General features: G+C 39.2%; 1 protein-coding gene across 3 annotated transcripts in view; it reads left to right on the plus strand.

Annotated features, from left to right (window-relative positions):
* LOC132822896 (pleckstrin homology domain-containing family G member 4B-like) overlaps positions 1-22,571 on the plus strand; it is a 180,499-nt gene that overhangs the window by 82,443 nt on the left and 75,485 nt on the right. For all 3 annotated transcript variants that reach the window (XM_060836289.1, XM_060836290.1, XM_060836291.1), the window contains exon 3: positions 7,385-8,708. In XM_060836289.1, the coding sequence (XP_060692272.1) occupies positions 7,385-8,708 (1,324 nt within the window). The remainder of the gene's footprint in view (positions 1-7,384; positions 8,709-22,571) is intronic.

A 22,571-nucleotide genomic window follows, 5' to 3' on the forward strand; every position in this document is an offset into this window, starting at 1 on the left:
GCTTTCTGAGTGCTGCAGAGAATAAGATTGTAAGACACAGAATTTATAGCAAAGGTTTACATGTGATGTAACTGAAATTATATATTGAAAAAGACCTAAATTGTTTGTTAAGTCTTTCATCTTTTCAAATGACCACATTGGTTTCAGTTTTTTCATATGTAGATCGCAGAACTTTAAAAAAGTTAAAGTGAACTTTAAGAATAGGTATCATGTTGGCCCAGATAATGCATTGAAGGTCAGAGCTGCCCTGTGAGGCTGTCTGTGCCACAATGTTCAGACTGATTCTAATCTAAAAAACTGATTTACAGAATCTTACATGGCTTCATGCAGTTTTTGAGCAAAATAAAATGTAATTCTGCAAGTACAAATGCACTCCACAGTCTTATATGTATATGTGTGCATGTTTTGGGGGTGCGGGGGAGGTGGAGGGTTATGTATGTGTCTGTGTCTGTGTGTAAAGGTGTATAAGTCTGTGAGAGGGTGCAGGTACGTGTGTGTGTGAGATTGTGGGAGTATATGTGTTAGCGTATGAAAGAGAGCTTGTGCAAGAGAGGGTCCATAGGGGAGAGAGAGAGATGTGTGTGTGTGTGTGTGTGTGTGTGTGTGTGTGTGTGTGTGTGTGTGTGTGTGTGTGTGTGTGTGTGTGTGTGTGTGTTTGTGCAATGGGGTCACCTGTAGTGTGACATGAAGCCAAGGTCCGGGCTGAGGCCATCCCCATGGGTACTGAACTTGGCTATTAGCCTCTGTTTGGCCACTTTGCATTATTGCCTGTCCCAAAGTCCTCCTTGGAGGATGGTTATGTGAAGGTCCAAGGTCGAGTGTCCCGGACAGCTGAAGTGTTCGCCGACTGGGAGGGAACACTCCTGTCTGTTGATTGTTGTGCTATGTTGCCATTGCCTCTGCTTGGTCTCGCCAATGCACCATGCCTCAGGGCATCCTTGCCTGCAGCATATGAGATGGACAACACTGGCTGAGTCACATGAGTACCGGCTACATACATGGTGGGAGGTTTCCACACATGTAATGGTGCTATCTGTGTCGACATATCTGACATGTCTTGCAGCGTTGACTGTGACAAGGTTGACTGGTATTGTCCTGAAAGCCGGGCAGTTTGCTATGAATAATATCTGTCTGAGGTTTGGTGGTTGTTTATAGGTGAGAAGTGGAGGTGTGGGGAAGATCTTGGCGAGGTGCTCATCCTCATTGATAATGTGTTGCTGGCTGCAAAGAACATGGGGTAGTTTTTCGGCTCCTGAGAAGTCCTGGACAACGAAGGGTCCCTTGTCAGTTACAGCTCGTGTCTGACTCCTGAGGAGGTCATTACGGTTACTTGCTGTGGCACATCGGAACTGGTGGTCGATGAGTTGAGCATTGTACCCCATTCTTATGAGGGCATCCTTGAGTACTTCCAGTTTCCTGTCACATTCCTTCTCATCTGAACAGATCCTGTGTATACGGAGGGCTTGTCCATAGGGGATGGCCGTTTTAATATGTTTCGGGCTGAAGCTGGAGAAGTGCAGCATCATGATGTTATCTGTGGGTTTGTGGTAGAGTGTGGTGCTGAGGTGCCTATCCTTGATGGAGAGGCATGTGTCCAAGAATGAGACAGATAGTAGAGAGTAGTCCATAGTGAGTTTGATGGTGGGATGAAACTCATTGATATCATTGCGTAGTTGTTTCAGTGACTCCTCTCCATGGATCCACAGGAAGAAAATGTCATCAATATACCTGGCGTATAGAATTGGTTGGATGTCCTTCATACAGAAGAAGTCTTGTTTGAACATGTGCATGAAAATGTTGGCATGTTGGGGTGCAAATCTGATCCCCATGGCTGTTCTGTGTGTCTGGATGAAGAACTGGTTGTCAAATGTGAACATGTTGTGATCGAGGATAAAGCAAATGAGTTGTAGGATGGTGCTCAGAAATTGGCAGTTGTTGGTGTTAAGTACTGAGGCTGTTGCCGCGATGTGGGGGATGCTGGTGTAGAGTGCTGAAATGTCCATTGTGACGAGGAATGTTCCCAGTTTGACTGGTCCATGTGCACAGAGTTTCTGTAGGAAATCCGTAGTGTCGCGACAGAAGCTGGGGATCCCCTGTACAATGGGTTTCAAGATGCCTTTGACATAGCCAGAGAGGTTCTTACACAGGGTCCCATTGCCTGATATGATGGGATGTCCGTCTTGGAGTGTTGGCTTTGTATATCTTCAGAAGGCAGTAGAAATCACCTATGCGAAGTGTACGTGGGATGAGGGCATGTAGGTAACTCTGAAGGACTGGATCCAAAGTCCTGTTCAATGTGTTTAGTTCACAGGTGTGCTCTTTGGTTGGATCAGCTGGTAGTTGCCTGTGGTGTTCCTGGTTGTTCAGTTGTTGGTATACTTCCTTGCAATAATCTGTTCTATTCTGAATGATGATGGCTTCTCCTTTATGTGCTAGTTTGATGACAATGTTGTGATTGGTTTTGAAAGCATGGATGGCTTTGCATTGTAATGAGGTGATGTTTTGCTCTACCTTGTCAGTACGGCTGATGAATCTGGCATTTTTATATTTCCTGATTGAGTATACATGTCAAGCCCAGGGCAGTGGCCTTCCGTTGCGTCCAACTTGACTCCTTCTTTGGTTACTCCTCTATGGATCCCTGTGATAATAGACAATAGACAATAGGTGCAGGAGTAGGCCTTTCTGCCCTTCGAGTCTGCACCACCATTCAATATGATCATGGCTGAACATCCTTAATCAGTATCCTATTCCTGCCTTACCTCCATAACCCTTGATTCTACTATCCTTGAGAGCTCTATCCAACTCTTTCTTAAATCCAGAGACTGGGCCTCCACTGCCCTCTGGGGAAGAGCATCCCACACAGCCATCATTCTCTGGGTGAAGAAGTTTCTCCTCATCTCTGTCCTAAATGGTCTACCCCGTATTTTTAAGCTGTGTCCTCTGTTTCGGCACTCACCCATCAGCGGAAACATGTTTCCTGCCTCCAGAGTGTCCAATTCTTTAATAATCTTATATGTCTCAATCAGATCCCCTCTCAGTCTTCTAAACTCAAGGGTATACAATCCCAGTCGCTCCAGTCTTTCAATATAAGGTAGTCCCGCCATTCCAGGAATTGACCTCATGAACCTGTGCTGCATTCCCTCAATAGCCATATTGTATCCCAAGCAGGAATGTACTATATTTTTGATGAGCTGTTACATCCTTCTGATGGGTCATATGAGGACTATTCCGGTTCCTCTGTGGGCTCACTAGTATCACTGCTAGCATCTTGAAAGAATTCCCAGAGTCTTCAGGATCCCCGAGTATCAGGCAATGGCAACTGCTTTCAAACAAAGGTTTCTTTAAGAGACCAGGCAAATAACGTTCAGGTCAAGAATGAAACAACTCTGAGAAAATCATTGCTTCCAGGGTGTCCAGGATTGATACAATGTCTACTCTTATTTCATGGGAATCTTCTAGGTTCCTTCTCAATCCAATACATAAAGATTTCTGTGTTTGTCTATGCAGAAGAACGTCTTCCCTCATCACCATATATAATGGGCAGACAGTTCATTGTAGTAGACCAAAAAGGTTATGTATGGGATTACTTGTTCGCTTATTCTGCTCACTCTCTTATTTTCTTTTATCATGTCACTGACATTTTCTAACTCCACTTGAAAATGTTGCTGTCACATCTTAACCTCCAGCAGAGATTAAACTTATGTTCACTTATGTGAGCGCAGACACAGAGAGCATCATGGGTTTAAGGATCATTTTAAAATGTTAATATTTAGGATTTTTTAAAACTGATAACATTATTAGGTATCTAAATAGAAAACAATTGAATATATAAATTAAATACTTAACAATGATGTGGTGTTTTTCTGAATTTAGGAGGTCTGCTACCTCTTGTACATAGTCCTCCCTTGATCAGTAGCAAAAGTCTAGAAAATAATTTGTATCCCAAGCAGGAATGTATTATATTTTTGATGAGCTGTTACATCCTTCTGAAAATCAGAACAGTTATCACAGCAGCAAATCAGGGAGTTGTGCACTTTCCTTTGCAACTTGACTTTGAAGTCTTTGATGTTTTAAGTGAGTCAGTGTCAGGCCTAATTATGCAGGTAATTTTCATATGGCAAGTTTCCATACAGGCAAGATAAGGGAGTAAGTTTCTGCCTTTGGACACAGTCAGTAAACTGAGTTCTATTTGCATTGAAGTTACATTGCTGCCTCTAGAAGTGAAGTTATGCTTCAAGTTCCATCAGCAAAGCACTGAGAAATCTGAAACAAGAACAAAACAGAACTGGTGAACACCAGGCAGCACCCTCTTCACAACCGCTGCTTAACCTGCTAAGTTTTCCAGCACTTTTAGTTCTTATTTATGGTTCAAATTTCTGCTCAACCTTATTTGCATAATCACAAATCTTAAACCTTAGATGAGCCATTGCGATTTGGAAACATCAGAAAATATAATTATTTATTGTTCCTTTGGAGTATTTAAGAGTAGGACCTTGTGCAATTTAATACCATAAAATGGATTTATCACAATGTATGCATTTTTATTAAGTGTAACAAGTTTACTGAAAATGACTTGAACAGACCCTACTGACTCATTTATCAGTTTCAATGTGCAGAGTGTTGGTTTTATAACATTTTCTTAAAAATATCTAAGAACTTTTAAAATCTTTTTATTCGGGTCTATGAATGCTAAAAAATTAAGAGTTTAATTTGAAGACTTGGGAAGATAGTGTAGCATTATTTCCATTCAGAGATATGGATAATGCCCTGGGAACCAGGTCTCACATTCCTGCCATGAAAAGTGGTGGAATTTCTAAGTAATATGTTTAAAAAAGTCTACCAATGACCATATAACTAATAATGATTGTTACAAAGCCCCATCTGGTTCACTGATGTATTTCAGGGAAGGAAATCTGTTGTCTTGACTCAGACTGGCCTACACGTGACTCCAGATCCACAATAATGTGATTGGCTTGCCAGGTCCTTTTCAGCAGGCAGTTAAGAGTCAATCAGTTGTATCTCAAGTCCCAAAATAATTCAAATATTCCCATCCTTAATAAGAGGGGAGCCTAGCACATCAGTGCAAAAAGATAAGACTGAGACATTTGCAACCACCTTCAGCCAGAAGTGCCTGGTAGATGATTTATCTCGGCCTCCTCCAAATCAGTCAATTTGATTCACTCCCTGTAATATCCTTGAACAGCTGAAGGCACTAGTTGGGCACTGACAACCTTCTGGAAAAAATACATAGGTTTTTACATGAGGGACAACATGATTTGCAAGTTTTCTTCCATGCCACTCAGACTTGGAAATATATCATGGTGTTGCTGGGGCAAATCCTAGAACTCTCTCTTAACAGCGTTTTTACGCCAACTGGACGACAACAACTCAAGAAGGCAGCTCATCATGATCTTCTCAATGGCAATATATGCTGGTCCAGCCAGTGAAGTCCACACCCCCGGGGTGGAATATAAAAAAAAGCAAATGGTTGTGAGTGATGGAAGCGCGCTTTCTTGAGGTAGGAGCTTGGCTGGTTTTATGTTTGGTATTAACTTCCAATGAAATATTTAAATGAGAGTAAAGAGATTGTGCAGCATGTAATGATATCAGAGTCAAAGCATTACTTTTATTTCTCTCTCTTCTGTTGATACCTGTTGAGTTTCTCCAGCACTTTCTGTTTCTTTTACAGATCGCTTGCATTCACAATACTTCGCTTTTATTGGAGAGTGCATAATTCAATTTGCACCGATTGTAAACTTAACCTAAAACTCCTCAGTTGACAGTTTCGCTGATTTCTGGTGAAATGCATTGGTAAAGTGACGCAAACTAATGCGTGACGCAAAGTGACGCGGCCCGGTGGCACAGTGGTTAGCACTGCTGCCTCACAGCGCCAGGGACCTGGGTTCAATTCCCAGCTCAGGCGACTGACTGTGTGGAGTTTGCACGTTCTCCCCGTGTCTGCGTGGGTTTCCTCTGGTTTCCTCCCACAGTCCAAAGATGTGCAGTTCAGGTGAATTGGCCATTCTAAATTGCCCGTAGTGTTCGGTTAGGGGTATGGGTGGGTTGCACTTCGGTGGGTCGGTGTGGACTTGTTGGGCCGAATGGCCTGTTTCCACACTGTAAGTAATCAAATCAAATCTAATGGAAACTCTAGCCTTACCTTTTTGTACCATTTTTAGTTTGGGCATAGAAAAAAAAATCAATTCAGTTGAAAGTGTTATCATCGGAGGAGTAATCTTACTTAAGAATGATTTTAAATGCAAATACATTTTACTGTCTAATTATGAAGAGACAGTGGTAAGGTGGAAATTCTCCAGACCAGTAATCCAGAGGCTAATGCTTTGAGGGAAAGGAAGGGGCACAGGTTGAAATCCAGCCATGGTAGCTAATGGAATTTGAATCCAGTTAATAAACCTAAAATGTAAAACCAGTCTCATCTGATCCACTGAAGTCTCCCCTTTAGGGAAGAATATCTGCCATCACCCCTGCACTGAATCTCCACGTAACTCCATACTCACAGGCAAAAGTTCAGTTTAGGAAACCTTGGGGGGTTGGACCGAAGGTTCTGTTTCTGTGCTATATGACTCTTTGACTCATAACTGCCCTCAGAAATGGTCCTAGCAAGTTATTTAATGCAAGGGCAGCGAGGGATGTGCAATAAGTGCTGACCTTGCAAGCAGTGTCCACATATTATAAAGAAAAGATTGTTTAGTAATTAAGTGGTTCTGTGGCACAAATGTAGTTGAAATTAAAATGAAGAAACAGTATAGAAAGGACAATTACACTAAGGTTTAATAATCCCCTCATTCAGTGATCAAAAGTCATGCGTTAACATTTTATTTTCATTAGTCATTTATAGCAACATACTCTCAGAAACCTGTTGGTTACATAAATAGGGAAATTGCCTGAACCTCCAAGTGAGTTGATATTCTGCTTTATTTTCTCTGTTCTACTTTTGAGCCTTGCATGACTAATTACAAAAGCGATTATTTCCCCAAGAACCTGTATGCCTTGAAAGTAAACTCTTTACAAATTAGCACACAAAAACATAAAGTTCTCATGTTCTCATGACTATTCACATGCATCACTGAGTTGAAAATGAATAAGATCACTCAAAAACCTGCTGCAACAGCTTTCCCATTCAGGCCATGTCGATGTAATTAGAACCCTTTTGATATTTATGAACACTGTGGGTTGGGGTCAAATATGGTGGAAACTGGGTGACTCCCATGTAAATAGTAATCTCTGTTTGAACTGCAAACAGGCAGGTATTTACCTCCAATTTAAGGTAAATCTGATTAAGCAGTTCACTGACAAGCTCTTTATAAGTGTTTTGCTCTAGTACATTTCCTATTAATGTAGCTTGCATGTTCTTCTCCCTCAGGCCAGATATTCAAGCCTCCTATTCCGTCATGAAGGCTGGCCACTGTGTCTGCACGAGAAGGTAGTGATACAATTGGCATCATTCAACATCTTTCTCCTGCGTCCTGGTGATTTTTATCTACAGATTCTACCTGTTGGAAGGCAGTCTGCTCGAATTGTGCTGAAATGCTTAGGCAAAGACCTTTGCAGTGTGGAGGAGAAGCTTGTACCAGAAGTATCCTACACCAGTATTTTTACAGTAGAATGGTTGGGAATGATAAACAGTGAACGCTCTGGCACCCCATTGCACACTTGCCTGTTAGCCACAGAGAACGGAGTTGTGAAAGTGCTTTGGACTGAAATAGTAAACCCGGAATTTGTGACAAAAGTCAAAGTGACACCAGCATCTGGACTCAACACTTGTTCTGCAGAGGAAACAGAGAATGATTATGATTCCGCGACGATGACATTGCAGACAGATATGGAAATGGATAGGTTGTTTAATGCTCCCGAGCCAGACTCTCATATTAAAGATGATAAAAATATATCACCTGACTTGATTCAAATAGAGGATGCAAAATGCCTGCACCACCAGCCTGTGAAATTGGGAAAGGTCTCAAACTTGTGTGAGATTTCCAGTGAAAATGTTGAAGGGGATTATGTGGATTTACTGATGTTTTCTAATGAAAAATGTACTGATCAGAAGACAGTGCAGCCTTCATACAAGAACAGAGAATCTTCGGTAGTTCCAATGAATGGCACGTGGGCATGTGGAGGGTCAATAAGGTTTGCCACAGAACCTTGCACACCATGCTTAAATAGAAGGACAAACAGTGATCTAGAACGCAAGCAGATTAAATGCCGCTATCGCGAATCTTACATAGAAGCTTTGCAAAACCCTCTGAATTTCGGATTCAGTTTGCAGGAGACAGAAACTTCTAAAAAGAATAAGGTAGAAGCCACAATGAACCATAAACTTGACAGTAGTTTGAAAAGTCCAGCCTACTGCAGGCAAAATCAGGAATCTAAAAATTCCAGGAAGACTACTGCAGCATTGCCATCTAGGGAAACAAATGAGGGCCGACTGTTGGGGCACTCCATTCCACATCCCACTTCATTCAAGGATTCATATCAGGCTACACCCAAATGTGATGCTCATTTATGGTCACCATCTTCAGACATTATCAACAGACATTCACTTCCTGATGCTCAAAGGTCATGTTTACCAACTGGTAACATTACATCTTCTGAAATTGCGCCCAATAGAAAAGCTGGACAAGTACCAAAAAAGTGCTCTGTTGGTTATATATCTCCAAGAATCCGCAGACATAAAGCCCAAGGCAAAGGTAAAATTATACAGAGTTGTGCTGATATGCTACATATAAGTGTATCTAACTGTTTTGGGTTTTGTCTGGTCAAGGGGTCTGTGATCTGCATGCAGGTCTTCATCAGAGCATTTTTGGCTCCCATCCTTTTATCATTGAATCATATGTGAAAAAAACTTGAAAAAAAATCAAGTCTGAAGAAAAGTAAATGATGTTTTTATTGTGTGTTTAAAAAGGAGCTTATTATGCTGCAGTTTATGGTTGAAATAATGAAAGACATTCTAAATAAACCTGTTCAGGTGATATAGGCTACAATATGGGAATAGATAATCTCCTTGATTCAAGGAACAAGTTTTCTGTCTCTGATGTTTTACCCCCTGATAATTTTACAATGGTAAGATATTCTTAAAGTAATATGGGTCGCTTCTTTTTTTAATTACGAGAAGCAATAGCTGAAAAAATGAGTCTTAATTTAGAATTTGAAAGAGTGCTGTCGGAATTTGATAATTCAATTTTGATGCTTTTATCGATGCATTAATTCAACACATTTATTTATTACTTTTACACTTTATGTATTCTACCAATGACACTTGCCAATTTGCAAAGTATGTGATCTAGAAATGTCAGATTTTTAACTTGCAGCACCTAAATGATTTTATTTTAAGAGTTTGTTCTTAAATGCTGTTCATGTTAAAAGAAAAGGTGTTTGCCATCACCTGGCCTGAGCTGTTGGGTAGAAATAAGAAAATATCACCTTATTGTTTAGTTGTTTGGAAAGACTGGTTATAATCAGGTAGTCTGTTCTGAAATGAACATTGAGTAGAATTGTGCTGAGGTTTTGATTTTTTGTAAACAGTTGAATGAAGGAGTATGGAAAACAATGCTTATCTGTATTAAAGTGGTAATGCTTAGAGATCATAAAATTTGAAACCTGCGGTTCTTCCAGAGCTGAGGCTGTGAGAGTTTATAGATAGGATCATCTTTTGGGCCAGGAAATCCAGAACATTCTCCCCTGCAAATTTCATACCCACTCACCTTTAGGTTGGTTTTCTGTGAAGCCATTTGAATGTTAGTATTATATATAGCTATTGTATTATAGAGTCATAGAATCATAATGCATAGAAACAGGCCCTTCAGTCCAATTACTCCATGTCGACCATGTTCCCAAACGAAACTAATCCCACCACTTTGTATTTGGCCCATTTCCCTTCAATTCTGTTCTAGTTATGTACTTGTCCAAATGTTTTTTAAACATTGTAACTGTACCTGCATCTCCAACTTCCTCTGGCAGTTCATTCTACATACAAACCACTCTCTGTGTTAAAAAAAAAGTTGCTTGCCATGTCCTGTTTAATCTTTCTCCTCTCACCCTTAAAACACAACCCCTAGTTTTGAATTCACCTACCTTATGGAAAAAACTTTCGCTACTCACCTTATCTGTGCCTCTAATGACTTTATAGACTTCTACAGGTCACCCTGCAATGCCTCCAGTGAAAAAAGTCCCAGTTTATACAGCCAATGTTGTATACCTTACACTCTCTGTCCCTGGCAATATCCTAGTAAATCTTTTCTGAACCCTCTGCAGTTTAATAATATCCTTCCTATAACATTTGGTTAGAACTACACACAGTACTCAAGAAGATGCCTCACCAACATCCTGTACAACCTCAATGTGTCATCCCAACTCCTATACTCAAGGTCTAAGATAATATCACCTTATTGTTTAGTTGTTTTGAAAGACTGGTTATAATCAGGTAGTCTGTTCTGAACCATCCTATCTACCTGTGACATGAATTTCAAAGAATTATGTGCCTGAACCCCAGGGCCCTACCATTGATTGTGTAAGTCCTTCCTTGTTTGTTTTACAAAAGTGTAATGCCTCGCATTTCTCCAAATTAACCTCCATCGGTAATTCCTCAGTCCATTGATCCAGATTTCTTCGCAATCTTAGAAAACCTTCTTCACTACATCACCAATTTTGAAGTCATCTGCGACCTTACAAACCATCCCTCCAATTTTCTCATCTAAACCATTTGTATAAATGACAAACAAAAGTGGACCCAGTACCCATTCCTACAGACCACCCCTGGTTACAGGCCTCCAGTACGAGAACAACCCTCCAGTACCACCCTCTGTGTTCCACCATAAAGCCAATTTTATATCCAGTTGGCAAGCTCACCCTGAATCCCATGCAATCTAACTTTATTAATTAGTCTACCATGGTGAATTTTATCAAAGGCCTTACTAAACAAGTAAATAATGCTTTTATCAGTCTTTTTGGTTACTTCTTCAAAAAAACTCAATCAAGTTTGTGAGACACAATTTACTTCATGAACAACCACGCTGACCATTCCTAATCATTCCTTTCCTCTCCAAATCCATGTAAATCCTACCTTTCTGAACCACCTCCAACAACTTACCCACCACTGGTGTCATATTCACAGGTTTATAGTTCCCAGGCGTCTCTTTACAGCCTTTCTTAAATAAAGGCACAACATTAGCCACCCTCCAGTCCTCCAACATCTCAGCCATGGTTATAGATGATGCAAATATTTCTGCCAGGGACCTTGCAATTTCTTTCTAACTTCCCTCAATGTCCTGGGACATTGCTATCTTATTTTTCAAAACTCTGGATAGTTTTGTGTTACATGAAAGCATGAGTGTTGAAGTAATATTGTACATATTTTACAATTAATGAATTCAGAAGATATCAGCCACTGTTGTAAATTCAGCAATTCTAATATATCAATTTACTCAATTTAATTTTAGATTATTTATTTTGATTTTAATTTTAGATTATTTATGAGAATATGCTTTATGAGATTATACAAAAATCAAAATCCTGATAGGGATGGCTTTCTTTGTGACTGTTCTTACTCTGTTGCTGTAACTTAGACATCAATGGAATTTCTGTTGAGCATTTAAAGTTATGGTGAGAGCTATGTGGGAGGAGCCAGATAATCATAGGCCCCATGAAGTCTGCCAGCTCTTTGAAAGAGCTACAATTTGTCCCACTCTTTCCCTGTAAACCTGCAGACTTCTCTCTTGCAACCCTAGACCCCTGGAAGCATCCCATTAGTCTTGTAAATGGTAGGAAGATGGCTCTGGATATGATCAGAAGGAAAACGAGACCTGAATGTGTTCTTCTGCCTAACGTTTGTCCTAATATAAAAGATATGATTATTCTCCCACTCAATGATCCATGTCAAGTATAGATTGGGTGTGAGTGATGTAATCGGGACCTAGTCTGTATATTTACCTGGGGATAGGTGGGTGAGTGAGCTGCCTGATAGTTTACTTACCTCATGTAAAATAGAGACAGGTCAGTGCTGGGTTGAAATGTAGCAGACAGATCACCACTTTATTTTACAAGCTCTCTCCCCTCTCTCTCTTCTCCAGCCACAGCTTCCAAATATAGCAGCTGTAAAATCGACCCTGTTGAAATCTTCATACAGTTAATCCCTGTGTCAGTGGATGAAACTGTGAATTAAACTGACATGAAATTAAAGTTGTAGAAACAGTAAGATTTAAAACAAAAGAGCAGAGTTACCAGAAGGAGGTTACTGCTCTTCAGAGCATGGGTGAAAAGCTAATGATAAGTGTAATTTACAAAGTAGAATGTTGCTTGATGTAACATCATTATCCTTACACAAGCTAGGAATACTTGAGGTACAAATTAGATAAATAGTTCACTTGTTCTGTTCCTCACTGCTGTCATCAACCAATGAATTAATCTTCCATCCTTCAACAGTTTTGTTGAAAACACTTTAACGCAAATTCATAGACGGTTAAGCCTACCTCAGATTTTAGTAAAGCTTTCATCGCTTTATAACACTGCCTTAAACTTGCTAAAATCACAACAAAGCTACAGTGATCTCCAAAAGAAAATTGTAACATGCATCGTTTTATCAAACACCCAAGCCTTAGGCTATTAATTTAGCCTCACATGCATTATTTAGTATCAAACTACCATAGTCTATAATGGCAACATCCAGCCAACACCCCCATTGCTCTTTCCTCTTGGCAAAGTTCCAGTTCTTCCAAACAAAAGCTTCAGGCTGTTACAAGTAGAGACTGCAGTTTGGAATGACAAATGCACAAGGCTCCTTCTAGGTTTCAGTTTTAGTCATTCTCAACCATGCTTGAACCAATCTTATATAGGTTCTATATATTATATGCTGTCAAAACAGATCTATTGCATAAAGAGACTATTTGTTGGCAGCTTGCTCCTTTCATATGCCATTATCTTTAAATTTAATGCAATGTTTTTATAATGTTGTAACATTGACCCTATCACAATATTATTTTAGCATTTTCCATGATATGAATAACTGGTATAATTCTAATGAACTCGGTTGGTTTTCTGGCCTACAAATGAAAGTAATAGCCACATGGGATGTTATGGTGTGGCTCCATGGAAATCAATAACTTTCCAGTACACTTATACAATCTAGTACAAACAAGCTATTGAACTGTGGGAGACATTCCACACATGCTCTCAGCAGTAATGCCAAGTGTATACCCTTGTCACTTGGGTCATTGGATAGTATTACAAGGCAGGAACCCTGGCTGATGTCCCCCTCCTGCCTTAGGAACATTAATGTCACATATCATTGCAGCTAAATTCAGCTACTTCACTACAGCCTGGGGAACAACAGGTTTTAGGAACCTGGAGAGAATGATCATGTATTTTTGGAAGCTGTGTGATCGTTTTAATTACATTGCAGATATTTATAAACTTCAATGACAAGCAAGAAGGAATGGGAAGTATTCAAGATCTCTGGGAGCAGCTACAAAAATAGTGATAGGACAGTGAGCATCACATTACTGCTTGGATGAGGCCCACTACTAGTTATTGACCTGTGCTCCAGTTAAACGTTTTGACACCAGTATCATAGCAAAGCCATTTTTGGAGCAACGAAGAATTTATTGTTGGTATCATGGTTAAATAAAGGAAAACAGAACTCTGTAACATCTAGTTTTAAACAACCTCCAGTTATTAATAAATATTTGCATTTAGGGTAGTCAGCTTCAATTCTCTTACTAGAAATTTCAAACCTTTCAGTGATTGCCAAAATTGTTCTGACAGATAAAACTTAAGAACTCTGCCACCTTCCTGTGGTTGTTATTCTATAGGTAAGTACATCTTTATTATGTGTTCGTACATTAGCCAAAGAATACAAGTTAGGCAGGATATGACACTTTGCAAAGTGGGGAATATTTTAGTATTGATCCAACATATAGAGTCATAGAGTCATAGAGATATACAGCACCAAAACAGACCCATTGGACCAACTCTACCATGCCGACCAGATATCCAAATCCAATCTAGTCCCATCTGCCAGTATCCGGCCCATATCCCTCCAAACCCTTCCTTTTCATATATCTATCCAGATGCGTTTTAAGTGTTGCAATCGTACTAGCCTCCACCACTTCCTATGGCAGCTCATTCCATACATGAACCACCCTCTGCGTGCAAAAGTTGCCCCTTAGGTCTCTTTTACATCTTTTCTCATCTCACCCTAAAGCTATGCCCTCTAGTTCTGGACTGCCCCATCCCAGGGAAGACATTTTGTCCATTTATCCTATCCATGTCGCTCATGATTTTATAAACCTCTATCAGGTTACTTCTCAAAACTGCAAAAATTTCTATGTGATGTACAACACAAAAACAGGCCATTTGGCCCAGCAGCTCCTTGCTGGTCTTAATATGCCATAGGGGTTTCCTCCCATCCCTCTTCATTTAAACTTATTAGCATGTTCCAATACTCCTTTCACCTTCAGTTATTTACTGAGCTTTTCCTTAAATGCATCAATAACTGGAGCACATTTGGTAATAATTTAGAATTAGTTAATGATGTTGGGTTATCAAGAAACATTAAGGGGTATGGGTACACAAAATCTACCACAGACCAGATGTTTCAGAAATATTTAAGTAATTCATTCACATATTTTCATTGTGCATGTACAGTGGTACTGATCATGTGCTGAGACAAAGTACATCAAAAGTGCAGCTCTTTCATTTCAGTGACTGCTTTTCAATGCTGAACATTTTTAGTTTGCATTCCAGCCACTGATGAGTTTTTGTGAGTGAAGCTGTTTCATCATCCCTGCCCTCAGATCCCTGATCATCAGTCTTACTTACATCACAATCAATTTTGCCAGATGAAAGAGTACTCACCACTGACAGTTTTATTCTACAGTGTAAATCTGGTGCCTTTGATGATGATAAATGCATAGCACAGTGAAGCTGTGGCAGTGCTTCATCTCAGACCATAGAAAGATGGATTCAATGACAGAGGTCATGTCCTGGAGTCTTGTGAAACAAGAATAAAAGATACATTTCAATTCCTGGTACTGGAGCATGTCCAAAGCAGATGGACAAATTGTTGATGATTGTATAGACTATGAGGGATGTTATCCACGGTCTCTAATACATAAATAATATATCATAAACTAAGGGTTATGTTTTGCCATCTCGCAGACTGTTTTGAAATGGAAAACCGAATCAGATCCATTACAGTAAAAGGAAGGTACTCGCAATAATTTCATGAGCCAAAGTGACGGTTGGATTTTGTCATCCTGGGGTAGAGATACTGTTTATAGCTGCTTTTTTTATTCTCAATCAAAATGTCCTCAGAAGTGACCCAGTTAGGATAAGCTTAAGTTATTGCTAAAATACATCTACCATAATCATGACTCAGTGCAATAAATTTCACCCATTTCTTTTATTTTCCATTAAACTATTCCTCAATGTATTTATGTGTGATAAAGTGATGCAATTTTATTTTAAAATCCAGATGAGAATGGGTTCATCTATACTAATGAGGATTTTTAATTAGTGTGTTCAATCCTCCGACTGCTACTAAATTGGCTAAAGAGTGGAAGATAATTTGGGAAGCTTTCTAAAATGATCACAATGAGCAGACTTTCAGAATATTGGCCTGGTGACGTAGTCAGCATTGTACGGACTGGGCTTGATTCAAATAAATTAAATTTTAACCTGGTACAAAAGATGAAAAACATGAGGGTGAATCATTCTGTGTGGAACTTGCCGATGTCTTAGATACCCCAAACAATGCATGGACTTAACACTTCACACCCAGACTGTTCTGCAATATCGGGGCAAAGCTAATTTAAACAAGGAAGGAACCCTCCCTCCTGTCCCCCTATCTACCCTCCAGCATGAATTCTGTCAGGTCTGCTGAGTTACCCAACTGTTCCCCTTTTTGTTTCAGAGCTTCAGCATCCACAGTTCTTTGTTTATTAATTTGATTGGATTTATAGCATTTTTTTTCAAGGTGGAGAAAGTTACTTTTCTTCTTCCAATTTAGCAGTGCTTCCCTCAGCCAGATAGGTAGCACACTCCAGTCTACGGCCATCTGTAGACTGTCCGAGCTTCTGACCAGGCTTGGCAAACACAACTTAGTGGTAGGCCAAATCTGAATGATAGTCTGGAATGAGATAGGAAAAGGGCTCCAGGTATGAAGCACTGAATTTGGCGCATGCCCCATGTTATGAACACAGGATCTTAAACTCAAATGAATGCTAATTATTAATTACTATGATAAGCTAAGGTTGAACAAACTAAACTTGATCTTTCATCTTCAGTTTTGTCTCTGTGCAACTCAACTTTTATTGCTAAATAGCTACCTAATTAGTAATCTGTGGAGTTGACTCATCAAACAAAAGCCTGTGACTTGTGAAGTCCACCCTTTTTTTTACAGTATGTCAACCTTGTCAATAATATGTCCCAGTCTGCCACTCCCAAGTTCTGGCAGCTTCATATTAAAACTTTCCTTCTCATCAGTCACAACAGCCTGCTTGTATTTGGTCATAGTGCAGTAATAGCAAGTGTCATTCACTTGCACATTCAGTACTGTGTAAAACTATCGACAATGTACATTGCAACAGAGATAGATTTTGAAGCATGCTTTAATAACGAGAGCAGGCTGATGTTGGAAGTGTGATTGACAATAGACCATTTGGACCTACCAGTTACTTTTATCCAGAAAATGGAGGGAAAAGTTTGTCCAAGTTGTGGTCTTTTCACTCCTTTTCCACTGTCAGGAGGTGCAACAGTGTGAACAGCAATAACGGACTTGAGCTATAATTTCCCAACATTTCTTGTGGTGGCGGTTATTCTCTCATAACTGGAGAAACATAAGAGCAAAAAACAACCCAAAATCCTTTCCTTATCTCAAAATGTATGTTTATTCAGTGGCTTGAATTTTTCTGTTTCACAGGCTCCTCTGCCAAGCCAGGAGTTCTCCAAACTCTGCGCTTAGTGGGGATAAACAGCCCAAATGGGTTGGATTTTCATTGGGGTGCCTGTGTTGGATAGGGGTGGTGTTAGGGAGGCAGAGAGGGAGAGGCCTAGTATGTGCTAGGCAAATACCAACTGCCCACGGACTGCTGAGTGCCACGCAGAACTAATGAACAACTCCTCTCACAGTTCAGAGATTTGGATAGGTTATATTGAAATTGATTAGGCTCTCATCACTCACAGTCCCTTAATCTTTCACTTCTGCACACAAATAGCATCGACACCTATTCATGACTTCACCAATTGCCATGGCCTCTTTGCTCTTCTATTTAGCTCCACTGTGCCCTCATGTGCTCCAGGTCCACGTATGGAATCCATGGCAACCTTAAAGCTCCCATATCAGCCTAAAGATTGAAGCAAAACTTGGTCCAGGTAGGTCTGCCACCAACCTCTGTAAAGACTTGGCCTATGAAGTGGATTTACTTTCCTTTTCATCTATTGCTGCTTTCTTCCCATTAGAATTTGTGTCCTGCATGTTGCATCAGGGTTGAACAAAGAACAATATAGCAAAGGAACAGGCCTTTTGGCCCTTCAAGCCTGTGCTGACATTGTTTTTTTATATATAAGCAACTCTAGAAATTATCGATACTCCCTGTCCATGCATAAACATGGTTCAAAAGATTTTGTATAATCCAATTTTGACAAAAAAAGGATAAATCTATATATATATATATATATGTATGGCAACTATAGCTAAAGTGGAATTAAATTCTGTCACATGTTTGTTAAGGGTAGCAAAATATATTTTTACAAATTTTTTCTTAAACCTTTTTTTTCATGTTTTATATTTTAGTGTACAGAATCATGCAATGGAACTTGTTTTAAAATAAAACATTAAATCCTTACTGTCGTAGTCTGTCTGCAGTCAGTACACTATTGACTGTTTTTCCAGGTTTTCCTTTCTCCCCCCCAAAAAAACCTCATTCACAAAACAAGTACAAATACAATTAATGATTCAAAAGCCTAGTTTGCAATCCCCGTATTAAACTTTTAAAAAAAATTGTCTGTTGTTGCAGATCTGTAAAATCCCACCCTATAATTAATTAGACAACTGCCTCAATCTCTCTGCAGGAAAGAATTAGCTGATACCAAACTTTGATTTTTAAAGTTTTCAGGTTATTTGGTGGAAGTGGATGTTTATGTTCTTTGTGCGATCGGGGATTTGGGGATGGGATGGGGGGGTGGGGGATGGCACAGGGGGGTAGATTCATTAGTTTTGTACGAGTTCCTCTAAAATTTCATTGGCCTCTTGAATTGTGGATGAAACAAAAGAGGGAAATTCAGTGGACCAATGACTATGAAGTTATCGAGGAAACAAACAAAAGTAAAATTATGATAAAACAAGGGCAAGTGGGGACTGGAGTTGGTGAGTGGACACTTATCAGACAATAAATGTTCTAATAAGTACAGAAAATGAAACGGCAGATCTGTCAACATCTGAGAAGGAGAATATAAGAGATGTTGGAACAGTTACTCCAAACGGACATTCATTGTACAAACCTGCAGCACACTTTACCACCATTTTGTTTTAAATTCTCCCCTAATAAAAGCTAAAACAGTACACATTTTAAGTATGTAGACATCTGAAAGATACATTTAAATAATTCTGAGAGTAAACGTATCCTCAAGTTACAGTCAAATCTAAAGCCCATGCCCACCCATAACAGAAAACTTGAAGCTTGGTATACAAATCACGACCACTTATCACCTAAGCTGCATGTTTTTATTTAAATTAACATTTCAGGTCATCAAGCTCTCTTTGTAGATTGCTATATACATGACAATATTGTAAACTTGGTGTGTGATACAAAACAGCAATCCATTGAACCAGTCAGGTGATATCCTAAACTACAAGAGCAAAGGTTAAGCCATTTGCCAACATCTGCTGCTTCTCAAATGGGCTGCTGCCATAAATACATTCTGCCCTGTGTATTCTTTTTAAAGTGATAACAAATCTCCCTTGCTGACAGGAGTACAGTTAGGATGTATTGGTGCATATACAGTTTATCCCTTTAAAGTCACTTTCTTAGGTTCTGTCTGTAGACACCCAATATTTATGAAAGACTGTAAATTTCTGTACTGTAAATGTAGGACCCCTGGACAGATCACATTGCATGACTTGCTTCATTTTTAAGTTAAAGATTGCATTACATTTATAATACTTTGTGCCTTCACCATATGATGGTCATATGCTGGATGTAACACTTTCATATTTGCATCATCAGATCTTCATTCTGCCCCTCACTTGCTCATTATTGGACACATTGCTTTATAAAGGATAGCAGCAATAACTTTTATTTGTATAGTGTCTTTGAAGCAATAAAAGATCCTAAAGCAGCAGCAATTTAGCAGGCAACACAACTCATCATAATATTTCACTATTGCAATAGAGACGATACAGCATTGTGCATTGTTTTTGAGTGGAAAGGCCTCATTGTTGTGTGCTCTGATGATTAGAATATTATACAGATCCATAGTGCAGAAATCCTCATTCTAATATATACATAAAAATCAAGGGGCTGCCACGTGTTTTTGTCCTTCACACTTCAAGCATTGAAGTTGGACTTTACATTTTTTGTACACAAACTCATACTTGATCATTTCACTTTAGTTTTATAAATGTAGCAAACAGCTAAGAAAATAACGAAATTATCAGTGAGCTTATAGAACCAGGAAATTGAAAAACTATCAAAAGTGAAATAGAAAGTTAGTGTCAACAGTACATTAACATTAGTTTAGATCAGAGTCGTTCTGGAAAAACACAGCAGGTCAGGCAGCATCCGAGGAGCAGGAAAATCGACATTTCAGGCACAAACCTTTCAGGGCTTTTGCGTGAAACATTGACTGTCCTACTCCTCGGATGCTGCCTGACCTGCTGTGCTTTTCCAGCACCACACTGATCTTAACCATGGTTTCCAGCATCTGCAGTCCTCGCGTTTGCCCAGTACATCAACATTAGGTGAATGTAAACCAATCTTTTCAGCTCAAAACTTTCAGAGAGCTGAATTGAGCCAGGACTGGTGACTTTTCATACATGCATTTACAGCTGACTGTAAAATAATTACAGAAAAATGCAGAAAACTCAAATCTGCATGAAATACTTACTCCTCTACAGTTTCTAAAGATGCATAATGAATTTAGCAAAGCATGTTTTGCTTTACTCAGATTGAATCATGAGGAACAGAATATAAACCATTAGAAGTGTGTGTGTGTTTGCGTGCAGAACACATTACAGATGGGTGCTGTAGTGTCTATATCTTGTCATAAATCCCTGGAAAATGCTTTCTCAGAGACATTTCCTCTCCTTTACACTGAGGAACTGACTAAAGCCTAAATTATTGGTTGTGGCTTTTCTCTTTACAGCTATTTTCAGTTTATTTTAATAATCTGTTTCAATCCAGGCATGACTTTACCTTGTCATTTTGCATCCATATTTCATTTAGAGTTCCCTCCCTTTTAAATGTAATGAAATACAAATAGGGTCGAATTGGGTCTCAAGATAGAAGAACAGGAATTAATAGCAGGCAAATTTTTATGAATAATTTGAGCTTCTCATTTGGACTGAATGAGTGTGTGCTGCTTTTGTATTTATTTTCAGAATTGATCTTGTGGATGAACAAGTTTTAAAAGTGACCCTATTCTTCTTTTTGAAAATGAAGTTCAATTTAAGAATCCTAATAGGTGCATAATAAATTTAGCAAAGAATGTTTTGCTTTGATCAGATTCAGTGCTGACGAACTGAAGATAAACCATTAGACTCTGCTGTGTGCAGAATACATTATATGGGTACTACTTAAATAATACATATTGTATTTATAAATTATGTTGTACAACTAGGTTATTCGCTGGAACTAACAGTCTCTAATGCTTATTATATTATTATAGCTCCCTTTACATATGACCAAAATGTTTAGAATTGAAATGCATCTTTTTCAATATCCTTCCAATTATCTTCCCTTAAGGTAGCAATCATATTTGGTTTTCAGTGTTGCTGCCTATTCTCTTAGACCTCATAGAAGTACATTTTCTTCATCTGCGACTCTAAACAGAGTACTAGCGGGTTGCTAAATTATGAGAAACATTCAAAACAAGCCTGATCATATCTATCTTTGTCAGTAATCATGCTTTGCATTGGTATCAAATAGATGAAATCTGAAGTGAAGACCCTTGTAATGGTTCTTAAAATGAATTTAAGTGCCTTGAAGTTGCCTCCATACAGGCCAGACTAAGAGAGTAGCTAACAATTACTGTTGACCTGACCTGATTTTCTTGATATTCAAGTCAATCTGCAACAGCTGGCTCTCTGTCCACATCTGAGAGAAATTAGCCTCCAGGGATCTTCCTGGCCTTTTTGATCCAGAATAATCTCTCACAGCCATTGAGAAAGCTACAAATTTTACTCATAGTGATGCCATTCCTATTCCAATTGCTTTGGAGTTTCCAGGAATTGAAGACTCATTTCACGGATCCTTTGTAGATAAAACAAAATTGTGTGACATAAGTTTCTTAAAACTTTTTTTTAATGATGGAAGTAGGCAACAACTGTTAGAGACACAAGGTTATGTCTTTTCAACATTTAACCTATTTTTCTGATTAACCTGCTTAGAAATGTTACTATGCACCTCTGGAGCAGGTGGGACTTCAACTGGGTCTCTCGGTCCAGGGCTAGGGCCCTTGCAAGGTGATATTATGAATCCGTAAAGAACAAGTTCTGCCTGAGATGGTTGTATCCAAGTGGTCCTTTGAAATGGTCAAGCATGCTGCTCAGTTACATTACTCACTATAATGGCTGAAGGAAAACAGCCATTGCCCTGATGCTATATTCCAAAACTTAGACATTCTTCTTTTGATTACATACAAGACAATGCTCCAACCTTGGTTTGGAGCGTTCACCTTAACTCTTAATATTTTTTCCATCAGATGGTGTATATTCTACTACCACTCTAGCAGGTCATATATCTGGGGTGGTGAAATATGTGTGATGCCAGTCTCTATCATTTCTTTGTCACAACGTCCTCTCTAGGGAGCTGATGTAGGCAACACTGATTTGACATTCCATTTGACATCTATGCTGTGCTCTTCCATATCCCATTGACATACATTGGGGTTGGTACAACAATGGATTTTCCAAAGGAGACTGCAGTAAACATCAGCGTACCAGCCTTCCCACTAGTGATCATTTCCAGAAAAAAAATAATGTAAGTGTAGCTGGGATCTGTAGTCTTTTCACTGGTAAATATTGTACTTTTGAAGGAAAGGTTTTTTTTTGTTTTAAGGAAATCTGATTATTAGTAAAGCCAGGAGCATCATATTTATTTTCTTGCATGGAATGTGGGTATTTTTGACATTTGTCACCCATTCCTAATTGCCCTTGAACTGAGTGGTTTGCTAGGCCTTTCAGAGGACAATTGAGAGTCAGTCACATTGCTTGGGTGTGGAGTCACCTGTAGGCCAGACCCAGGTAAATTTCCTTCCCTGAAGGGCATTAAAGGACCAGATGGAATTTTACAATTCACTTTGGTTACATGGTTACTATTAAACCAGCATTTAACTTCTGA

The sequence above is a fragment of the Hemiscyllium ocellatum genome, chromosome 15 (assembly GCF_020745735.1).
Source record: "Hemiscyllium ocellatum isolate sHemOce1 chromosome 15, sHemOce1.pat.X.cur, whole genome shotgun sequence".
In the NCBI taxonomy this organism is placed as follows: domain Eukaryota; kingdom Metazoa; phylum Chordata; class Chondrichthyes; order Orectolobiformes; family Hemiscylliidae; genus Hemiscyllium; species Hemiscyllium ocellatum.